Source organism: Erpetoichthys calabaricus, chromosome 5, assembly GCF_900747795.2.
Source record: "Erpetoichthys calabaricus chromosome 5, fErpCal1.3, whole genome shotgun sequence".
Classification (NCBI taxonomy): domain Eukaryota; kingdom Metazoa; phylum Chordata; class Cladistia; order Polypteriformes; family Polypteridae; genus Erpetoichthys; species Erpetoichthys calabaricus.
Window position 1 is genome coordinate 21,456,574 of NC_041398.2, and position 20,921 is coordinate 21,477,494.

The 20,921-nt window shown below is 43.5% G+C and overlaps 1 protein-coding gene across 1 annotated transcript in view; it reads left to right on the plus strand.

The window, feature by feature from the left end:
• Positions 1-20,921, plus strand: part of LOC114642127 (zinc finger protein 91-like) — a 54,404-nt gene that overhangs the window by 10,775 nt on the left and 22,708 nt on the right. Inside the window, exons 2-5 of the mRNA XM_051927793.1 lie at positions 1,481-1,964; positions 8,259-10,525; positions 11,905-11,954; positions 16,542-16,727. Of these exons, the coding sequence (XP_051783753.1) occupies positions 1,604-1,964; positions 8,259-10,525; positions 11,905-11,954; positions 16,542-16,727 (2,864 nt within the window). The 5' untranslated portion in view covers positions 1,481-1,603. The remainder of the gene's footprint in view (positions 1-1,480; positions 1,965-8,258; positions 10,526-11,904; positions 11,955-16,541; positions 16,728-20,921) is intronic.

A 20,921-nucleotide genomic window follows, 5' to 3' on the forward strand; every position in this document is an offset into this window, starting at 1 on the left:
GGTGTTACAAGTAATCAGCACTGAGCAGTGACAGGCATTCAAATCAGCACAATGACAAGGGGACCCACATTTGTGCACAGACAGTTTTTCACTTTTGATTTAATTTCATACAACTAAATACAACTGCGTCACTAAAAATCTTTGTTCGGAAAATACCCCAGGACTCAGATGTTCCTAGGAAATGAAAGACAGACCACTGTTATCTTTTTGTTGAAAGGAGAGTCAATTATTATGCAGGCTGAGAGGGGGTCCCAAACTTTTTCATAGGGTGTCAAGCCCCACCCCATGCTGTCCCATGAGCTGCCACGAGGTGTAGTGAACAGCCGCAGGTGTCTGAGAAGCTGCTCTCCAACAAGTAAAGGACAAAGAAAGAGCTGGTCACCTTAATGACAGTTTCTTCACTTTAATTTCTCGTCTGTCTTTTCGTCTTCAGTCTCCTGGTTGTAAACGTTTAACAGCTCTGCCTTCTCGTGATTGCCTGACACTGTCCAGTGCTGCCCCCCCGAAAAACTGTGACCCTGCATTTGGTTATGTAAGCCTGAGAATATTATGTTTTCTCCCTCTGGGGTAATAAAGTGTACCTGACCAGACCTGACCTAACCGGACCAAACAGGCAGAGATCATAAGCCGTTGAGGAAGGCCCGCTGAGGCCGTAGACTGATCTATTGATATCTTTAATGGCTGTCAAATGTGATCCAATGTGTGTTTGTGTTCAACATTGTTACCATTTCTGTTGCTTTCTTTGCAATCGAGAGGTGGCCAAGCGGGCTTAGCTGAAGTCATTTCTGGTCTTTGGATCTGTCACTGTGGCTTTCGAGAAATCCTGTTTTGCCAATACGGAATGGGTGAAGGTGATAAGAGCCAGGATTTTGATCCTTTGTCACCTTTCCGAATTTGTGGTGTTTTCTCACTTGGCTGCTCTTTATCTTGTGGGGCTCTTGGCCAGCAGGGACGCCTGGAGGATGGAAGGACCGGGAGAGAGGCAATATCTCTCCCGGGACACGAGAGGGCAACCCCCCACCCCTGGCTTGCATCGGGGCCATGAGATTGGAGCTTGGAAGCTCAACCCTGTTGGGGCCTGTGGCACCGCACAACCGCCTGGACTGCAGCACTTCTGCCACACCAGGAAGTGCTGCAGGAGGATTGTCGGGGAGTACCTGGAGTGCAATACGAAAGAGGCCGCCTCACTCCATTCATGGAGCCTGGGTCAGGAGGAGGAGGCGGCTGAAGGACTGAGCACTTGTGGGTGGTTTGTACTCTAAGAAGGAAAAAATAAAACTGTGTGTGCTTATTGGAGTTGTGTCTCGGTGTCTGTCTGTGTCGGGGCTGATCTTCCATAGTCTCTCTTTATTTTCAAGTACATTGTCACTCCACATCTGCCCGAGAGGGCTCACATGAAGGGGGTTCACAGCATTCCAGATCTCTAGTGTCTTTGTTACTTTGTCACTCTATCACTTTTTTTTTTTTTTAATTTTCACAGGAACAAAAGGAGCCTCCTTGATAGTTTCACGAGATGATGCCGTGAGGGGTCTTAAACCCCCTTCTGGCTGGTTGAGAACAGAAAAGCAGACACCTGAGGAGAGAGAAGAGTTTAACACAGAAAATGGCCTCAGGCCATGACCTTATGACAGACGAAAAACTGGCACACATGAAACAAGAGGATTGGGAGTGGGATGCCCCGGAGGATCTGTGTTTGAAGGAAGAAGACTGTGAAGTGCTGAAAGAGGAGGAGGAGGAGGAGTCCCAGAGGGAGATTGTTGAGATTAAAGTTGAGGACCCAGAAGATTTCTCAGTTTTAAAAAGTGGGAATGTTGTCAAGCAAGAGGTTTCTGAAGGACCTCATCCCCGTTTGCAGCCCTGGGTCACTAATACGGGACAACTGGCTACCCGGCGGAATTCTCTAGAGCTGAAATCTGAAGTGGGGAATGCAGAAGAGCTGCAGTCACCTGGCGATGCTGGAACAGGTAAGTAAAGGGATTAAATGTAAAAGAAAGCGACGCTGAGAACATGTACGGATTCCACCGCTGCTTGTCTTGGCGTGCTGACAAAGTACATGCGTACTGAAGTGACTTTAGACTAAGGTCATAAAGCTTATGGAACCGTTTCTGGACAAAGGCAGAACGGTAACAACAGTTACATGGAGCTTAGTCTCAGAAAGTCTTTCTCCTGTGGGTCGACTGGAATCTTTTCATGAATGAGATCAAACACAGTGGTGTAGGGTGAGACAGCAGCTTCCACCTGTAGCTGAAGTCACTTTGTGTCAGCAAGCCCCTGTCGATCAAACACAGGGAGCTCTGCAGTTTTCTTGTGACTTTAAATAACATTCGACCTGGCTTTTATATAAGGCTTGAGCTGGAAGAGCTTTTTTGCCCTTCCTGCAGCGGTGAGAGGATGAGATATCGGGCTGCTTTTGCTTATTGACACATTTACAACACAAAAGACGCTGACGGAGAGGTGCGAACAGATTTAAGGTGGGCCGGGATTGCAGGTTTTTTTCATAGGCTTGGGTAATTCTAGTGTTAATGAGAATTGAGCAGAGATCCACCGTTTGGGTGCCTGATGTGTAACAAGTAACAAATTAGGAAAGTTTTGACTGAACGAAAAGAAAAATTCTTTTCCCACATAAAGCCGTGATTGTTGCAGTGAAATATTGCTGGCTAATATTGTACTGTTTAATGAAACAAAGGCATGATATTGTTTTTTAATACTCAGCAGTTAATTGTACAGGAATGACTTTGCTCAAAATCAATCATTTTCTAACCGCTAATCCAGTTTAGGGAAGCTGACGCCTAGCCCAGCATGCATAGGGTGCAAAGCAGGAACAGTTTCCCCAGGACTGGGCACATCCATCACAGGTTGATCACACACTCACGCGGACCGATGTAACAAAGGCAAACCACTTAACCTACATGTCTTTGGACTGTCGGGAGGAAAACCAACACACAACATGTGATCCACGCAGAAAGCACCCAGGACGTGAACCCGAGTCTCACTAAACTGCCGTGCCACCCTTGGTCCCATCCCGACTCGCACAGACAGCCCTTCCTTACCCTGAAAGTTACGGAAACGTAAACAGTGGAAGGGCAATTTTTTGAAATGTTGACCCCATTGCACTACTTTCCCTGTGTATGTAAATGAGACAAAATAACATTTGTAATAAATGACTGTTTTGTCTTGGTAGAGTTCTATATTGCTCTCTTTTCCCCTTTTGTATTATTAATAAGTAGCCTTTGTCAGAATGCCTCAAATCTCCGAGACTTACCACTGTTTATAAGGTATCATACTTTATAACTTCTCCCCACCTTCCCTTCTACATTTATAACCTCGGGCAATTACACAGAGTAAAAGACAAGCAGGAGTGAAGTTACACTTTAACTAATGTAATAATGTACTCCTGATAATATTCATCAATAATAACAATAAGCAATCCACTTTTGTATTATTAATGTGTAACCTTTGTCAGAATGCCTCAAATCTCACAGACTTACCACTGTTTATAAGGTATTATAGTTTATAACTTCTCCCCACCTTCCCTCCTACATCTATAACCTCAGGCAATTAGGTGTAGTAAAATATTATTGATAATATTAATACATAACAACAATATGAAAAGTACATTTGAATATTAGCAACCATACAACCTGATAAATGGTGATGTGTAGTTTCAGGTGGCACACAGACTTGTTAGTTACTTAAAGTGTCTCTAGTGAAGTCCTCATTTGTGGTCAGCTTTCTTCAGAACAGGCCGCATGCCTGTCTCAATATGGCTGCCGAGCTGTGCTCTTCATTGTGTTGTCCTTCTTAGTGCATGGTGTGAGATGGTCATTCATCAGTTTGGTAATCGAGAGAGGGTGAGGTAACGCAAGTAAATTTATAGATGTTCTGTCCAACCCCTAGAGCCAATAGGACGTCATGGTACTTAAAGGCTTCTGATACAAGCCAGTTCCAAACAGCCATACTTCAGACCAATGGGGGGAACAGAAAACATCTTCACACCTGCCATCCCCCAAAACCATTTGTTGAGCTAAAGTTTGCCAGTTAGGCAGCCTGGCTTTGTGTGGGAGTTGAGAGACTTCAGAAAAACTTTAGCCAAACTTGTCTGAGGCACAACCCCCCAACTGTGTCGTGAAATTCAGAGAGGCTCAGTCCTTTGGGGGGTTGTAAACATGAATGCTTTTCACTAATGTAATACTAATATTACATTGCTTTGCCTAAGTTACAGATAAAGACATACAAAATATCAAGTTATATGCAAAATCTCACATCACAACAGTGACAAACTGAAATGTTCAACTGTTTCCCCCAAAGTCAGGCAATCAAATTCCGTGCCTGAGCTGCCTGACTGGGCTCTTCGTCTGTTTTGTCCTGGTGGAGTTCTCTATTACTCGCCTTTCCACTTTTGTATTATTAATATGTAGCCTTTCTCAGAGTGCTTCAAATCTCCCAGACTTACCACTGTTTATAAGGTATTGTACCATATAACTTCTCCCCACCTTCCCTTCTACATTTATAACCTCAGGCAATTAGGTGTAGTAAAAGACAAGCAGGAGTTGAGTTACAATTTACTGTAATTAATGTATTATTGATAATATTCATAAATAATAACAATAAGCAAAGTTCAAGTGAGCACTGGCAACCATACAACCTGCTAAAATGTTGATGTGCAGTTTCAGACGGCACACAGACTTGTTAGTTACTTTGAATGTCTCTAATGAAGTCCTCATTTGTGGTCAGCTTTCTTCAGAACAGGCCGCATGCCTGTCTCAATATGGCTGCCGAGATGAGCTCTTCATTGTGTTGTCCTTTTCAGTTCATGGTGTGTGAGACGCTCCTTCACCATTTGGTGCGAGAGAGAGAGAGGGAGGGGTAAAGCAAGCAAATTCATAGGCTCTCTGTCCAAACCCCTACAGCCAATAGGGTGGTGTGGTACTTAGAGGCTTCCGATACAAGCCAATTCCAAACAGCCATACTTTTCAGACCAATGGGGCACAGAATAACTTCACACCTACCCTCCAAACCATAAGTTAAGCTGAAGTTTGCCAGTCTGGCTTTTCTGTGGGGGTTTCACTGATAGACTCCTGCAGAGAATCACCTGCCAAACTGGTTTGAGGCACTTCTCCCCAACTCTGTTGTAAACCTCAAAGGGTGTGTGTGTTTAGTACTTAACCATACAAATAAAGACATACAAAATATTTATCAAATTACATGTAAAATTTCACACCACAACCTCATGTCATTGACTTCTATAGGTTGACGTGATATGTCTGATCTTTAGGATGTCGGGTGGGCTGGCTGATCACTTCATCTCCCAGTCTGTATTGTCCTTTAAACCAATATGGATCATGCTAGGGAGCTAAAAGTTGAGCTTGAGAGGTGGGTATGAGTGGCACGCCTTATCTGAAGTTCACGCGATCATAAAATGGTGTGCTGGACCTTTTCTGACTGTCCGCGCAATCACTCACAACGGTGACAGAGTCGGATATCATTTTCTAATTATAACTTTGGAGGGTTCCACCCTAAGTATCCCACGCATACAATTAGGGAATTAGTGCAGTGGATCGAGACAGTGACTTTAAAATGAGGTCATCAAGAACACGGGGACACAGTTGGAAACTTGTGAAGGGGAAATTTCACACAAACATTAGGAAGTTTTATAGACACTTGGAATAAGTGACCAAGTAGCGTGGTAGACAGGAGGACTTTAGGGACCTTCAGAACTCGACTTGATGTTTTGTTAGAAGAATTAAGTAGAGATAGGACTGGTGAGGCCTCATTTGGAAGTTTAGTCTCCAGGCTCCAAAAAAGACATAGAAGCACAAGAAAAGGTCCAGAGAAGAGCGACTGGGCTGATTCAGGGCTACAGGGGATGAACAAAGAGGAATGACAGTAGGAGCCGAGTCTTAAGGAGATTAAGAAGAGACCTGACTGAAGTGTTTAAAATGAAGGGAAGTAGTCCAGTGGATCGAGACGGTGACTTTAAAATGAGATCATCAAGAACAAAGGGGCACAGTTTGAAACTTGTGAAGGGGAAATTTCACACAAACATTGGGACATTTTTCTTCACACAGAGGACCACAGACAAGTGTATGTGGCCAAGTAGTGTGGTAGACAGGAGGACTTTAGGGACATTGAGAGCAGATAATCTCAGATCACTTGAATTATTACAGAGGGACTTGGGCAACATACAGGCAGATGAAATTTAATGTCAGTAAATGTAAAGGATTACACATAAGAAGTGAAAATGTGAGGTTTGAATACACAATGGGTGGTCAGAAAATCGAGAGTCCACCTTATGAGAAGGATTTAGTAGTCGTAGTGGACTCTAAGCTGTCGACTGTCAGACAGTGCTCAGAAGCCATTAAGAAGGCAAAAGAATGTCAGGTTATGTAGCACATTGATGTGTGGACTACAAGTCACAGGAGGTTCTGCTCAAGCTTTATAACACACTGGTGAGGCGTCATCTGGAGTTCTGGGTGCAAAAAGGAAATAGCAGCACAAGAAAAGGTCCAGAGAAGAGCGGCTAAGCTGATTCAGGGCTATAGGGGATGAGTGATGAGGAAAGATTAAAAGAGCTGAGCCTTTACAGTTTAAGAAAAAGAAGATGAAGAGGAAACCTGAGTGAAGTGTTTAAAATAATGAAGGGAATTAGTCCAGTGGATCGAGATGGTGACTTTAAAATGAGATCATCAAGAACACGGGGACACAATTGGAAACTTAAGGATAAATTTTGCACAAACATTAGGAGATTTTTCTTTACACAGAGAACAATAGACACTTGGAGTACGCTAACAAGTAGTATGGAAGACAGTAGGACTTTAAGGACTTTCAAAAATCATCTTGATGTTTTTTTGGAAGAAATAAGTGGATAAGACTGGTGAGCTTTGTTGGGCTGAATGGCCTGTTCTCGTCTAGAGTGTTCTAATGTTCACCCAGAATGGTGCCATCACTCATTTGACAATTCCACTGAATCAAAGCTGAAGGTCTCATGTGTGCCATTAGGGATGTAAACCCCTAGTCCTATGAAACAGAACTCAGTTATCTGTTCTTAATGCAATTTGAAGTTTGGACAGTAAGGTGCAGTCTTCTTAGACCCCTTACTTTATATCTGAATTTTTATTGCATGACAGGGCAAATTTTTTAGATTCGGTTTAGACATTATATCACGACTATATTTAGTGAAGGTTAAAGAAACGTTTAGAGTATTTATGGTTGATAAATTGTTTTGGGGTACATATAACATGGAGTTGAAAACTGTTTATGGGATCAGTGTACCAGAGCCTTGCCTTTTGGGCCCTCATCCCCTAACTTTAAACCTGACCCCATAAAACAGAAGGCTTCTTCAGGCCTGACTCGGTCTCAGAATGGAGATTAGGCATTCAAGTTCAAATTTAGAACAACGGGAATGAGTCTGAAAGTACCTTGAAGTGCGTCCCACTAGAACGAAAACCCGAAGTTGTCAAAGAGTCAATTGAGTCTAAAATCAAAATGTACTAGAACAATCCAAGTGACAGAGCAAAATAAGGCAAAACAATACTTGTGTGACCCACCACAATCCACCAGACTGTATTTGAATAAATGGCAGGGACTTGCAGTTCTCGCGTGAATATACAGGCTGGGAGGGCAGCAGCCCCCTAATGATAAGGTAAAGGTGTCCCTCCCTCTAGGCAATTCCACCCTTAAGTCCAAGGAGTATGGTAGAAGAAAACTGTACACGTAGACACTGAGATATCACAAAATAAAATAATTTTAACACAGAATGCATAACAAGACCAATGATACCAATACATAACAGTATTTAATTGCACAAAAGGAACAAAAGCATTAAAAATTGATCTAAACATAAGCCAGGAGAAGAATTGCTAAACATGACAGAGGAGCCTGAACTTGAAAACTTCCATCAGCTCCACTTGTCAGATCCAATTCACCCAATGTCTTAACCTTAGGGTCATGGGCAGCTTTCGAAATGAGGCAGACATCAACCTGCGAATGGGTAACAGCCCCCTGTAGGGCACACTGGCACACACCTCCAAACTCTGTCACACCAGATGGTGAGTGACACAGCAGACACATCTGTGAAATAGGAGAGGATGATTTAGAAGCTAAACAGATGGGAGGCGAGCAGGAAAAGTCCACACATGCAGTGGACAGAGCAGGAGTGGAACTGAGCAGTGAGTTACCAACACCAACTAATGTGCCAGATGTCCTTGTTAATAAAAAAAAAATTGAATCAGTAACTGAAATTGTTTTTGTTATTTCAGATTTGCCTGAGAACGGAAGCTTTGCCAAACCATTATTTGCTCACCCCTCTCTTCCATGTGGACTGCAACAGAAACAGGACAAGGAGAAGATGAAGAAATCACAAAGTGGATCAGAGAATTTAACAGCAGCCTCTTCGCAGTGCAGTTTTGTTACTCATGGCAAGCACACAGAGACAGATGTCCTCAAAGTTAATCAACAAGTGCAAAAACACTTCAGAGTTCACACTGAAGAGAAACCTCACTGTTGTTTAGAATGTGGCAAACGATTTGCACACAGCAGCAATCTTCAGAAGCATAAAAGAATTCATACTAAAGAGAAGCCTCATTGCTGTTCTGAATGTGGCAAACGATTCTCACAAGTAAGAAGTCTTCACACCCACACAAGGATCCATACTGGAGAAAAACCTTACTGCTGCTCTCAATGTGATAAGCAATTCTCTGACAGTAGTGCTCATCGGCAACACACACGAATTCATACTGGGGAGAAGCCTTATTGCTGTTCAGAATGTGGAAAACGGTTCTCCCGTAAGACCAGTCTTCACACACATATTAGACTTCACACTGGAGAGAAGCCATATTGCTGTTCTGAATGTGGCAAGGGATTTCACCTTCGTAGTAGTCTTCGTAAACATGCCAACATTCACACTGGAGAAAAGCCTTATTGCTGTTCTGAGTGTGGTAAAGGATTCTCATTTCTAAATAGGCTTCAAAGGCACTTGAGAATTCACACTGGAGAAAAGCCTTTTAGTTGTAATGAGTGTGGCAAACAGTTCCTAGAAATTAGTCAACTTCAGAGCCACATCAGAATTCACACTGGAGAGAAACCTCACTGTTGTTTAGAATGTGGCAAACAATTTGCACACCGCAGCAATCTTCAGAAGCATAAAAGAATTCATACTAAAGAGAAGCCTCATTGCTGTTCTGAATGTGGCAAACGATTCTCACAAGTAAGCAGTCTTCACACCCACACAAGGATCCATACTGGAGAAAAACCTTACTGCTGCTCTCAATGTGATAAGCAATTCTCTGACAGTAGTGCTCATCGGCAACACACACGAATTCATACTGGGGAGAAGCCGTATTGCTGTTCAGAATGTGGAAAACGGTTCTCCCGTAAGACCAGTCTTCACACACATATTAGACTTCACACTGGAGAGAAGCCATATTGCTGTTCTGAATGTGGCAAGGGATTTCCCCTTCGTAGTAGTCTTCGTAAACATGCCAAAATTCACACTGGAGAAAAGCCGTATTGCTGTTCTGAGTGTGGTAAAGGATTCTCATTTCTAAATAGGCTTCAAAGGCACTTGAGAATTCACACTGGAGAAAAGCCTTTTAGTTGTAATGAGTGTGGCAAACAGTTCATAGAAATTAGTCAACTTCAGAGCCACATCAGAATTCACACTGGAGAGAAACCTCACTGTTGTTTGGAATGTGGCAAACTGTTCTCACACAGAAGTACTCTTTATAAACACACAAGAATTCATACGGGAGAGAAACCTTATTGCTGCTCAGAATGCGGGAAAAGATTTTCAGAAATAGGCCATCTTCAGTGCCACATACGGATTCACACTGGAGAAAAACCATATTGTTGCCCCGACTGTGGTAAACAGTTCTCAAACTATAGTGGCCTTCGTAAACATAAAAGAATCCATGCTGGTGAGAAACCTCACCCCTGTTCTGAATGCGGCAAGTGTTTCTCAAACAACAACAGTCTTAATATCCACATGAGAATTCACACTGGAGAGAAGCCCTATCACTGTGCAGAATGTGGTAAACAGTTCTCACAAAGACGTAGTCTTCAGATCCACACAAGGAACCATACGGGAGAAAAACCTTATTGCTGTTCAGAATGTGGCAAACGATTTTCGGACAGTTGCAGTCTCCAAAGACATGCAAAAATCCACACTGGTGAAAAGTCATATAGCTGTACTGAATGTGGCAAGCACTTCTCTGGGAGTAGTGCGCTTCAGCAGCACATAAGAATTCATACTGGAGAGAAGCCATTTAGCTGTTCTGAATGTGGCAAACGATTTTCCCAAAGAAACAGCCTTCAGATCCACTCAAAAATTCACAGTGGAGAGAAACTTTATTATTGTTCTGAATGTGGCAAAAGATTCTCCTGTAATAGCTATCTTCAGAAACATAAGAGAGTTCACACAGGAGAAAAGCCACACTGCTGTCCTGAATGTGGCAAGAGATTCTCACAAATAAGCCATCTGAACAACCACACAAGAACTCACAAAATTATGCAGCATGAAGGACCGACTGCTATTTAATAATAATTTTCCTTTAGAAACAGTCCACCTGTGTACCCGTGTTCTTGTTAATAAACACGTGTGAATGCTCACCTTCAGCTTGGATGATGCTCATGGATTCTGGAAGAGTATTAGACAAGGTGCGGAGTGAAAAGGCGAATCCCGATATTGTACAAGAAGAGCTAACATGCATTTTGCAGCAAGACCCGTATTCCAAAGGTCAAATGGTTGTGTGTTTGTTGTTTTTTTAAATGAAGGATCTGAACAGGTTGCTGCCATCGAAGGAACCCTGAAATCAACTGGATATCAGAGGATTCTGTAGGGTAACATCTATGGGGTATTCCATGAAGCTCGCTTAGCAAGAAGGACTCTTAAATCGAAACACCATGCTTATCTGAGGCGGTTTTGGTTCCACCAACGGCAATAAGTTGTGCTTGATAACCAAGGCAACTAAGCCTCATGTCTTAGCCTGGCCCATACCTCCATGAAGATGGAGCTTAGTGGAGTGTTGTGAATTCATGAAATTTCCACTCAAAGAGAAACAAAACCATGCAGAAATGTTGTAGCATATCTAATGTTGTTGAATGCTCATTTAAAACAGTCTGACATGTTCATTATGAAGCTAAGATAAACTAGTGATTGGTGATGAGCAATTTTTAAATGATGTTATTCCTGTCACTGACAGGATTTCTTAGCATATATCATAACACTATGATTTAAATGAATCTGACGTGTGTTGCCAAGTGATAAGATATTAAAATCTATATGTTTATTGAAAAAATGACTAGAATTAATGATTACATTTAAAATATTACACCATCCCCATTTTTTTTTCAGTGAGAGACAACAGAAAAAGATAGAATAATAATAAAAAAAAAGTTCATTAAAAATGGGCGTGTCCAGTAATGTTAAAATCTTCAGTTATAAAAAGTTCCAATTCAAAGTCAGTAAACCTTCGAATGCTAAAGTAGTGTTGAGATGTGTAATATATATTGTGGGCCCCAGGGGGCGCTCCAGCTCCCCAAACTCCCAAAACACAAAGGCTCAGACACGAGTTCTATGGTGAAGAAAGGGTTTTGTTGTGTAAAACTCTTACGGCTAATGTTTCCCACACCACAGCCACACTTTTTTACACTAGGTGATTCTGTTGTCTCCCCCGGCAAGCTTTGTCCTCCTCCTCCAGACTCTGCCACCTGGGGTTAAGGCTGGCAGCTGTTTTTATTTAAAGCCCGGGGTACTTTTGGTGTCTTTCTGGGTGTGGCTGAATCCCAGCAACGTAGGGCATGCTAGTCCCTTCTGCGTCCCCTGGTGGCATTCATAGAACCCAGTAAGGCTGAGGCAACAAACTACAGTTCCCAATGTGCCCTGTGGGAGTCCTGTAATCCATCTAGTGCCTCGGAGAAGACAATGTCCTAAACAATGCCCTGTCCTTCCATGCCAGGTAAGAATCCCAGTCCCCATGTCTTATAGAACCTGCCAAATAATATAAAGCCTGCATGACACAGGTTTTGCACTTATTTGGGGGGCTCATCAGGTGTACGCATTTTTGCTTCCCCTCATGGGGATCAAATCTCTGATGTCAGTGCCTGAGGCTGGGTGACGGCAGCTGGTTCACTTATTCGGCAGGGTGAAGATCGGAGTTTTACATGCATAGGTCTGATCACATCACATTTGGGTGATTACCTACCAGGTAACGCGTGTGATACTGATCAGACCTCTACATGTAATCCTCCCATCTACAGCCTGTCAGATAAGCAAACCGGCCGCCGTGGCTCAACGTCTGGGGCTTCCCCTCAAGTGCTGACATCCGAGGTCTCATCCCCGCAAAGGGTGATGATAAGTTTGTGGTCAGAGTGTACAGCAGTCCTAAAGAAAAAAAATATATTGTTTTAATTTTGTTTTAAAGTGCTTTACAAATAATGTTTTTTAAAAAATATTTAAACACCTTCATAAAATTATATTTAAAAATAATATAGTGGATATCCTCTGAGAATACCTATTATTTATAAATCATTATAAGAAATGGTATAAGGTGAGAAAAATTATTAATATAAAGGTTGTTGGTGTAGCACTATAGGCAAAGAATAGAAGTTTAATTAGAGATATTTATTTATTTATGTATCTGAGTGGAATCATGGACAACTTCCAGATATAAATATTTAAATAATAAATTGTGGGCTCTGAGACTTCCCCTCAAGCGCTGCATATGAAAAAGTTTGGAACCCCCTCTTAATTCTTTGGATTTTTGTTTCTCATTGGCTGGACTTCCTTTTAATATACGACATGCCTTATGGACACAGCAGTATTTCAGCAGTGACATTAAGTTTATTGGATTAACAGAATATATGCAATATGCATCATAACAAAATTAGACAGGTGCATAAATGTCGGCACCCCAACAGAGATATGACATCAATACTTAGCTGAGCCTCCTTTTGCCTCTAGACGCTGTCCTCCTATAGCCTCTGATGAGTGTCTGGATTCTGGATGGAGGTATTGTTCACCATTCTTCATACAAAATCTCTCCAGTTCAGTTCAATTTGATGGACAGCCTGCTTCAACTCATCCCATAGATTTCTGATGATATTCAAGTCAGGGGACTGTGACGGCCATTCCAGAACATTGTACTTCTCCCTCTGCATGAACACCTTTGGAGATTTCCAACTGTGTTTTGGGTCATTGTCTTGTTGGAATATCCAACCCCTGCGTAACTTCAACTTTGTGACTGATGCTTGAACATTATCCTGAAGAATATGTTGATATTGGGTTGAATTCATCTGACCCTCGACTTTAACAAGGGCCCCAGTCCCTGAACTGGCCACACAGCCCCACCGCACGATGGGACCTCCACCAAATCTGACAAGAGGTAGCAGGTGTTTTTCATGGAATGCGGTGTTCTTCCGCCATGCAAAGTGCTTTTTGTTCTGACCAAATAACTCCATTTGTGTCTCATCAGTCCAAAGCACTTTGTTCCACCATGAATCTGGCTTGTCTAATTGAGCATTGGCATACAACAAGCGGCTCTGTTTGTGGTGTGAGTGCAGAAAGGGCTTATTTCTCATCACCCTGCCATACAGAAGTTCTTTGTGCAAAATTGTAGAACAATGTACAGATACACCATCTGGAGCAAGATGTTCTTGCAGGTCTTTGGAGGTGATCTGTGTGTTGTCTGTAACCATTCTCACAATCCTGCTCATATGCCGCTCCTGTATTTTTCTTGGCCTGCCAGACCTGCTGGTTTAACAGCAACTGTGCCTGTGGCCTTCCATTTCCTGATTCCATTCCTTACAGTTGAAACTGACAGTTTAAACCTCTGAGATGGCTTTTTGTAGCCTTCCCCTAAACCAGGAGACTCAACAATCTTTGTTTTCAGATCTTTGGAAAGTTGCTTTGAGGATCCCATGCTGTTCCTCTTCAGAGGAGAGTCAAAGGGAAGCACAACTTGTAATTGACCACCTTAAATACCTTTATATCTCCTGATTGGACACACCAGTCTATGAAGGGTTAACGAGCTCATCCCACCAAGTAATCAGCATTGAGCAGTGACAGGCATTCAAATCAGCACAATGACAAGGGGACCCACATTTGTGCACAGCCAGTTTTTCACATTTGATTTAATTTCATACAACTAAATACTGCGTCACTGAAAATCTTTGTTCGGAAAACACCGCAGTACTCAGATGTTCCTAGGAAATGAAAGACAGACCACTGTTATCTTTAATGTTGAAAGGAGAGTCAATTATTATGCAGGCTGAGAGGGGGTCCCAAACTTTTTCATATGACTGTATATTATATATATTTATATATATATGTGTGTATATATATATATATACATATGTTGCATAGTTTACTGTCAAATCATGCAAAGAGTATGCGACACATGTTTTGCCCTTATTTGGGCTCATCAGGTGTACACACTCACTGCACCCCCTCTCGGGGATCGAACCTCGGACGTCAGCGGCGAAGCCTCTTTACATTGCGCCACGGTGTGTGGCTCATTTATTTGACAGCCTGGAGATCAGGGTAATGCTCTGAATCTCGCAAATGAAGAGGGCACCGTGGCAAATGTTTGCCGACTTGCAGACCAACCACAAGCGTTACCTGGTAGGTAATCACCCATACAATCTGATTGTGATTCAGACTACGAATGCTATGAATATAAATAGATATTTATATGTATCTATATATATATATAGTGGCCTGCAGGGGGCGCACAGCTCCCCAACACCTGACACAGACAAATGCAGTTACAAGCTCCAGCACAACAAATGCTTTTATTTTGCTGTGGGAAACAATGCACAGTATAAAGCAGAATAAGTCTATAAAGGACACACAGCACTTTGGCTTTTTGTTCCTTTCTCTGCCTCTTCTCTTCCTCTGTCTACCTCCACTCTCCTCCAGTAAGCTTTGTCCTCCACCACCTCCCAACTCTGGCTTCTGGACCAGTGGCAGCTGGCTCCTTTTATCCTGCTCCCAGAAATGCTTCAGGTGGCCAGTTAGCATGGTCCAGAAGGAAGTACTTCTAGGTGAGATGGGAGACCAACAAAGTAGGGCTCTGCAGCCCCTGCTGCATCCCCTGGTAGCGCCAAACCTCCTATGAAGAAGCTGTGGGAATCCATGGCACTGCAGCACTCCAGGGGACCTACCATCTAGCAATCCGGGGGAGATTATGCCATATGCTTGTTCTCTCTTCTGGTCCTTTCACTCTGAATGCGTCCCTAATATACATTGTGATGGACAGCCAGGACTTTTACCTGGCCGGAAGGATGGATAGATAGATAGATAGATAGATAGATAGATAGATAGATAGATAGATAGATAGATAGATAGATAGATAGAGTAGTGGATGGACCAGGCTTTTTTTACCGCTGCAAGCAGTTCAATTCATAGACAGGGAGAGACCCCTTGAAACAATGCAAAGGTTTGCTGTCTTCCTGTCACCAGTCATTGGGAGACCCCATACATAGAAACATTAACGTGAACTTCACTTTGAACTTGTCTCTCAGTCCTTCCTTCATAACACACCTAATCCAGTTTAGGTCCGGAGTTCCTTGTAATGATTCTATTTTCATTATCACTACGTGTATGTGTATTACGTTTATTCCGCTTATCACAGACTTACTACTTGTGGCTTGCGGTACGAAGCGACGCGATGTGAGCAGAGTTCTGGTGCTCCCATCGTTCCCTTGCTTTTGTGCGCGATGCGCTGGAAAAATAGACAAAATTATGTCTCTGGAAATCCCTGTGTGCGTCCATGTGTCCGTGTGTGTGTTTGTGTGTCTTCTGGTGAAGTGCGCATGCTTCAAAGGCCGCCTGACGCGTCACACAAAACAGAGAGGGCGGGACCTATAAAATATCGCGCGGCTGATCCAATCGGATTTCGGTAAATGAGGTAAGACCTAAAACATAACGCACGAAAAATCCAATCGGGTACTGAGACGCGGAGACCAGCTTCCCCAAAGAGGTGGGATTAGTGTTTGTTGTTCACTCTGAGGATGTCAGATTTGCGATTAACAAACTTGGCCCGATAAAGTGTAAAGTGTTTTCCTAAATATACGAATTTTCATGATATTACAATAGGATGACTTTTAAAAGTAGATTTATTTTCGCGCACATAAAATCCGTTGCTTGGGAGACGCCATACATACAATAATCAGCTGCATGCCAGCACAGATTAAAATACTTGCTGGAGAGATGTATTACTGTGAGAGAAAATTAAAGGCACACAGTACAGTGACGCATATTACAGCCACATACAAGCCAGTGTTACTGTAACAGAAAATAGACGGTCCTTTGCCATTTAATATAGACTGTTTCTACTAATGTTTATGCACTACTATTCTAGCGCCCGTTATTGTAACGGGCTTAATGTCTAGTATGAAAAAAAAAAGTTCTCCCTCCGTACACTAGATGACAGTATTCACCCGATTGAAAAAAAACTGGAAATGACACCCATGCAGCAACAACTGCTCACCTCCGAGTCGCAGGCTGATGACTCGTTTTGTTTCTCTTTGTTTAATTCCACCAGCGGATGGCTCGGGCTGCCATACGAGGCGCGTGTCTGTAGTTTCAGAGACAAAAGGGAGCAGAAGAAGAAACGGGAAAAGCGAAAAGAAATGAGAGAAAGAGGAGGAGGAGGAGCGTCGGTGAGCAACGGGGGTATCGGGCCAGTGCGGGAATGTCGAGGGCGAGACGAGACGACAGTAGACGGAAGGTAAGATGAGAGGAGCAGGGTATGGATCTCGGGGGGACACAAGGACAGGATTGGGCTGGGAATCTCTAGAGGAGAGAGATGATATGAGAGGTAGTGGAAGGGGCGGGACGGAAAGACACACAGAGATATACAGGGGGCGTGAATGGGCTAAGAGAGAAGACTAGACAAGGTCCTTCAGTTTTGACGCACCGCGCCCCCCGTTTGCTTTCATTCGCCCATTTTGCATTCACACAGGCCGCCCGTCCTGTCCCGGGATTAGCATTCAGTCTGAGTTTAGCTTAATTATGGACTTCCATGTTGGAAGTTCTACACGAACATTCTCCCGTTTGTTAACGTGCATGCTCATATTACTTTCACAGACTCGTTATTTTAAGTTCAAGTTCACATGTCTTGTCCCATCCGCCAATTACATAGTGCATGTAGTACAGTGACATTCTGACTGGCGCGTCCACTCTGGACAGTTGACTATATCAGTTAAAACGCACAAGCAAAGGGAAAACTACATTTAGCGTGCAACATGCTGTATATACACGAGGCCAGGTTAAATGAGCTGTCCCATCTCTGTGTCTTTCTGTGGAAAAAATGATGGCAGTTTGCTGTACGGGACAAATAAATGCCATAGAAATAACTTTGAGGGGCTGTTCTGAAATTGGCCAGTTAGACACGCGGTTCTCAAACTTTTGTTTTGTATCATCCATCCATTATCCAACCCGCTATACCCTAACTACAGGGTCACTGGGGTCTGCTGGAGCCAATCCCAGCCAACACAGGGCGCAAGGCAGGAAATAAACCCCGGGTAGGGACAATATAGGATCGCCAATGCACCTAACCAGCATGTCTTTGGACTGTGGGAGGAAACCTACGCAGACACGGGGAGAACATGCCAACTCCATGCAGGGAGGACCATGTATCATGAAATCATGAAGGTCATAATTCTTTACATTTAGATAGTGCTTTTCTTGCTACTCAAAGCCCTTTTTCCGTCGGGAGGACTCGGGACGCGAACCCCAAGCTCTCCTTATGGCGAAGCAGCAGCGCTACCACTGCGCTTTGGCACCCGAACGTCATCTTTACGTCTCCTGACATTTAGCAGCTGTAGGAATTAAAATGAATCAAAACACTTTTTCCATGAATACACGCAGCAGAACAGACCCTCTTATATCGGCTGATTCACCTGCAGTGCCGTGCGGACTTTTCACCCCGTCAGAGACGTTCTGACCACTGACCTTTAATGTCTTGAATCAGGTCATCAGAGCATCGCTGAACCGGATCCCGGAAGGGAGAGACTTGTCGTCAAATCTTTATTTCTGGAGCAGACAAAGTCTAGCCCTGCTCAAAAATAAAAAAAATAAAAATAAAAAACAGCATTAGGGAATTATTTGCATCTTTGGCCCATCAGATCCCATTTTGGCTTACTCAGCTTCACAAAAACAGCTTTTGGCTATATATATAAATATGTGTTTTTGTGTGTGTATATATTTATTTATTATACAGTATCTGTATTACTAAACCACAGTTTAATTTATGCACGGACGCACCGAAACGCATGCGCACTGCACTCCAACGCAGCACTTCCCACAGTCAGTAGGTGGCGCCCACTTCAGACACACCAGAAGCAAACACGTCACGGCTCCACAATGAAAGAGCTCAACTAACAGAAATACAAAAGGAGCCTGTATGGATAGACAATGAACGAACGCAACAACAATGAACGAAGGTGCCCACACAAAGAATCCGCTGTAGTACAAATGCGCCGCGGCGCCCCAGAGTCAAACGCAGCGGCTTCGCTTTAGTTCAAATAGGGTTATTGAATTAAATGGAAACTTTACCATGCCTACGACCTGTGAACTAAACCTGAGGTAAAGCATGCACGCCAGGTTCTACAGCCACCCGGACGCGACCGACGACACAGCCATAAAAAAACAAAAACGAGACTGCATGAAGAAGGACAATAACAGAAGCGCGTTGAAATGAACTGTCCCAGGATGCACCCACCCTCCATGATATTTCATCACGCAGCGGCTTCCCACCGAGGCGCATACGTACTGCACTGTGGCACACGCCCCAGAGTCAAACTCCGCGGCTTCCCAGAGTCAGTAGGTGGCGCCCACACAACACAACCTGTACACTACACTTACCCTAATCCACTGTGCCAGTAATATAGATCACATAACGGTCACAGACTCAAACCCAGCGGCTTCCCAGACTCAGCGGCTGGCACACGAACACCACAACCTGTAAACTAAACTTGCTGTGCTCCACTCTGCCAGCAGTCGGTGTCAGCAAAGGCAACGGAATCACGTCTCCACAAAACGAAACCGCCTTAGTACAGATATGCTTATTTAATTAAATGACATTTCCCCAGACGCACCCACCCTCCATGATATGTCATCCATCCAAATATCGGACGGAACAGAAACTGATTGCCATTCTTGGATTTACGATTCTCTAGAGAATCGCGGGCTTACTTGTCTGCCAAATAATACATAGAATGCACGACACGTGTTTCACCTTTATTGGGGCTCCTCAGGTGTCGCACCTTTGCATCCCGTTACGGGGATCGAACCTCACACGTCTGACGTAGCGGCTGGTTCGGAACGTGGCGGATGTTTGCCGATTGGTCGACCAACCACAAGTGTTACCTGATAGGTAACCACCATACTGTAATTAGATTGTGATTCAGAACTAGGAGTGTAATATATGTATGTTTTATTTATTTAGGAGTTCACTAGTTGCAACATCATGTATTCCGACGGGATTCTCAGACCTCCACCCGCTTTTAACAGACGAGTCGAGTCGTTCCGGTGCCACCACTTTGAGATCATCGACTTAGACTATAAGTTACCTTACGGCAGCGTTTCTCAACCTTTTAAGTATTTGCGACCCGAGTTTTCATAACAGTTTTAATTGCCCCCCCCCCCCCCCAACGTTTTTTTGAAAGGAGCCCACTAATACCAATTTGTTCTTTTTTTAATTAATGATATATCATAGATGCATATTTTATTATACCTACTTAACTTTTATCGACATTTATCTAACTCTATATTTATTTTTCTAGTATCAGAATGTAGTTTAAGTTAATTTGTTTCGGTTTCAATAGATGTATTTTTCATATTTTCGAGTCTTGTTTTCTTGTTTTCACATCTTCACACCCCCCCCCTAGGGGGGCCCGCCCCACAGTTTGAGAACCACTGCCTTACGGGGATCGAACCTCACACGTCTGACATTGCGGCTGGTTCGGGACATGGCGGATGTTTGCCGATTGGCTGGCCAATCACTAGCATTACCTGTTAGGCACTGCCCCCCTCCCCCCGCTGAGACAAGCCGTGCCCACCCTGCAAAATTCTCTGTCTGTCCAGTGAAAACCCTGGAGAAGAATAACATTTGATTTTCAAAACTGAGTTGCTTTCCAATCGGCCCGTTTGAATTTGCGGCGTACCCGTCAGTGTCTCCTCCACTAGACAGACACCGTGAAGCTCACAGTTCACTTCATCGCACATTTTGCAGCAGGTTTTGAACCTGTTGACCGCATTCTTTAATTAAAACAGTGTATACGTTCCATTCTTCTTTTACTTTCTGGTTGGTAACACCAAAGGCTATGCATAGGTGGCTTATTAAAAAGCAGACACCTTCAACCTCTGTCCATCCGCAAGCTGCTGGCTCCACGGTTGAGCCCAGCACTGCTGCTACCAACATGGAGCACAGAGCACCTATGTCGGGAACTGAAACTCCAAAAGATGTAGACAAGCCTACACAATCCTCTAGCTCTGCGCCCGTGTCCGGTACTCCAAACCTCTGCCTTCAACAAAATATACAGTCTGGTCTGCCTGACTTAAATATGGATAGCCCATCCCAGCCCATTTTAATTAATTATCCCAAGTGCGCATTCGGAAAGACACTCAAGATGTTTTAGTGCAAGCTGGTATCAGTCTCGACCATGGCTTGAATATTCTGTTGTCCATGATGGAAGCTTTTGCTTTGCCTGCCGCAAATTTAATGTTTCCAATTCGGACCGCGAGGACATATTCACCAAATACGGCTACACAAAGCTGTAGAAAAAGACGGTGGCGGCTTCCACAAACACGCGTGGGTGGCACGTCAGAGCCATGTCTGGATCACAGCACTCATCATTGGCGTGTCTTCAGCTGCATGTGAAAGCTCTTTCTCAACTTTGAACCGCATTCTCACTCCACT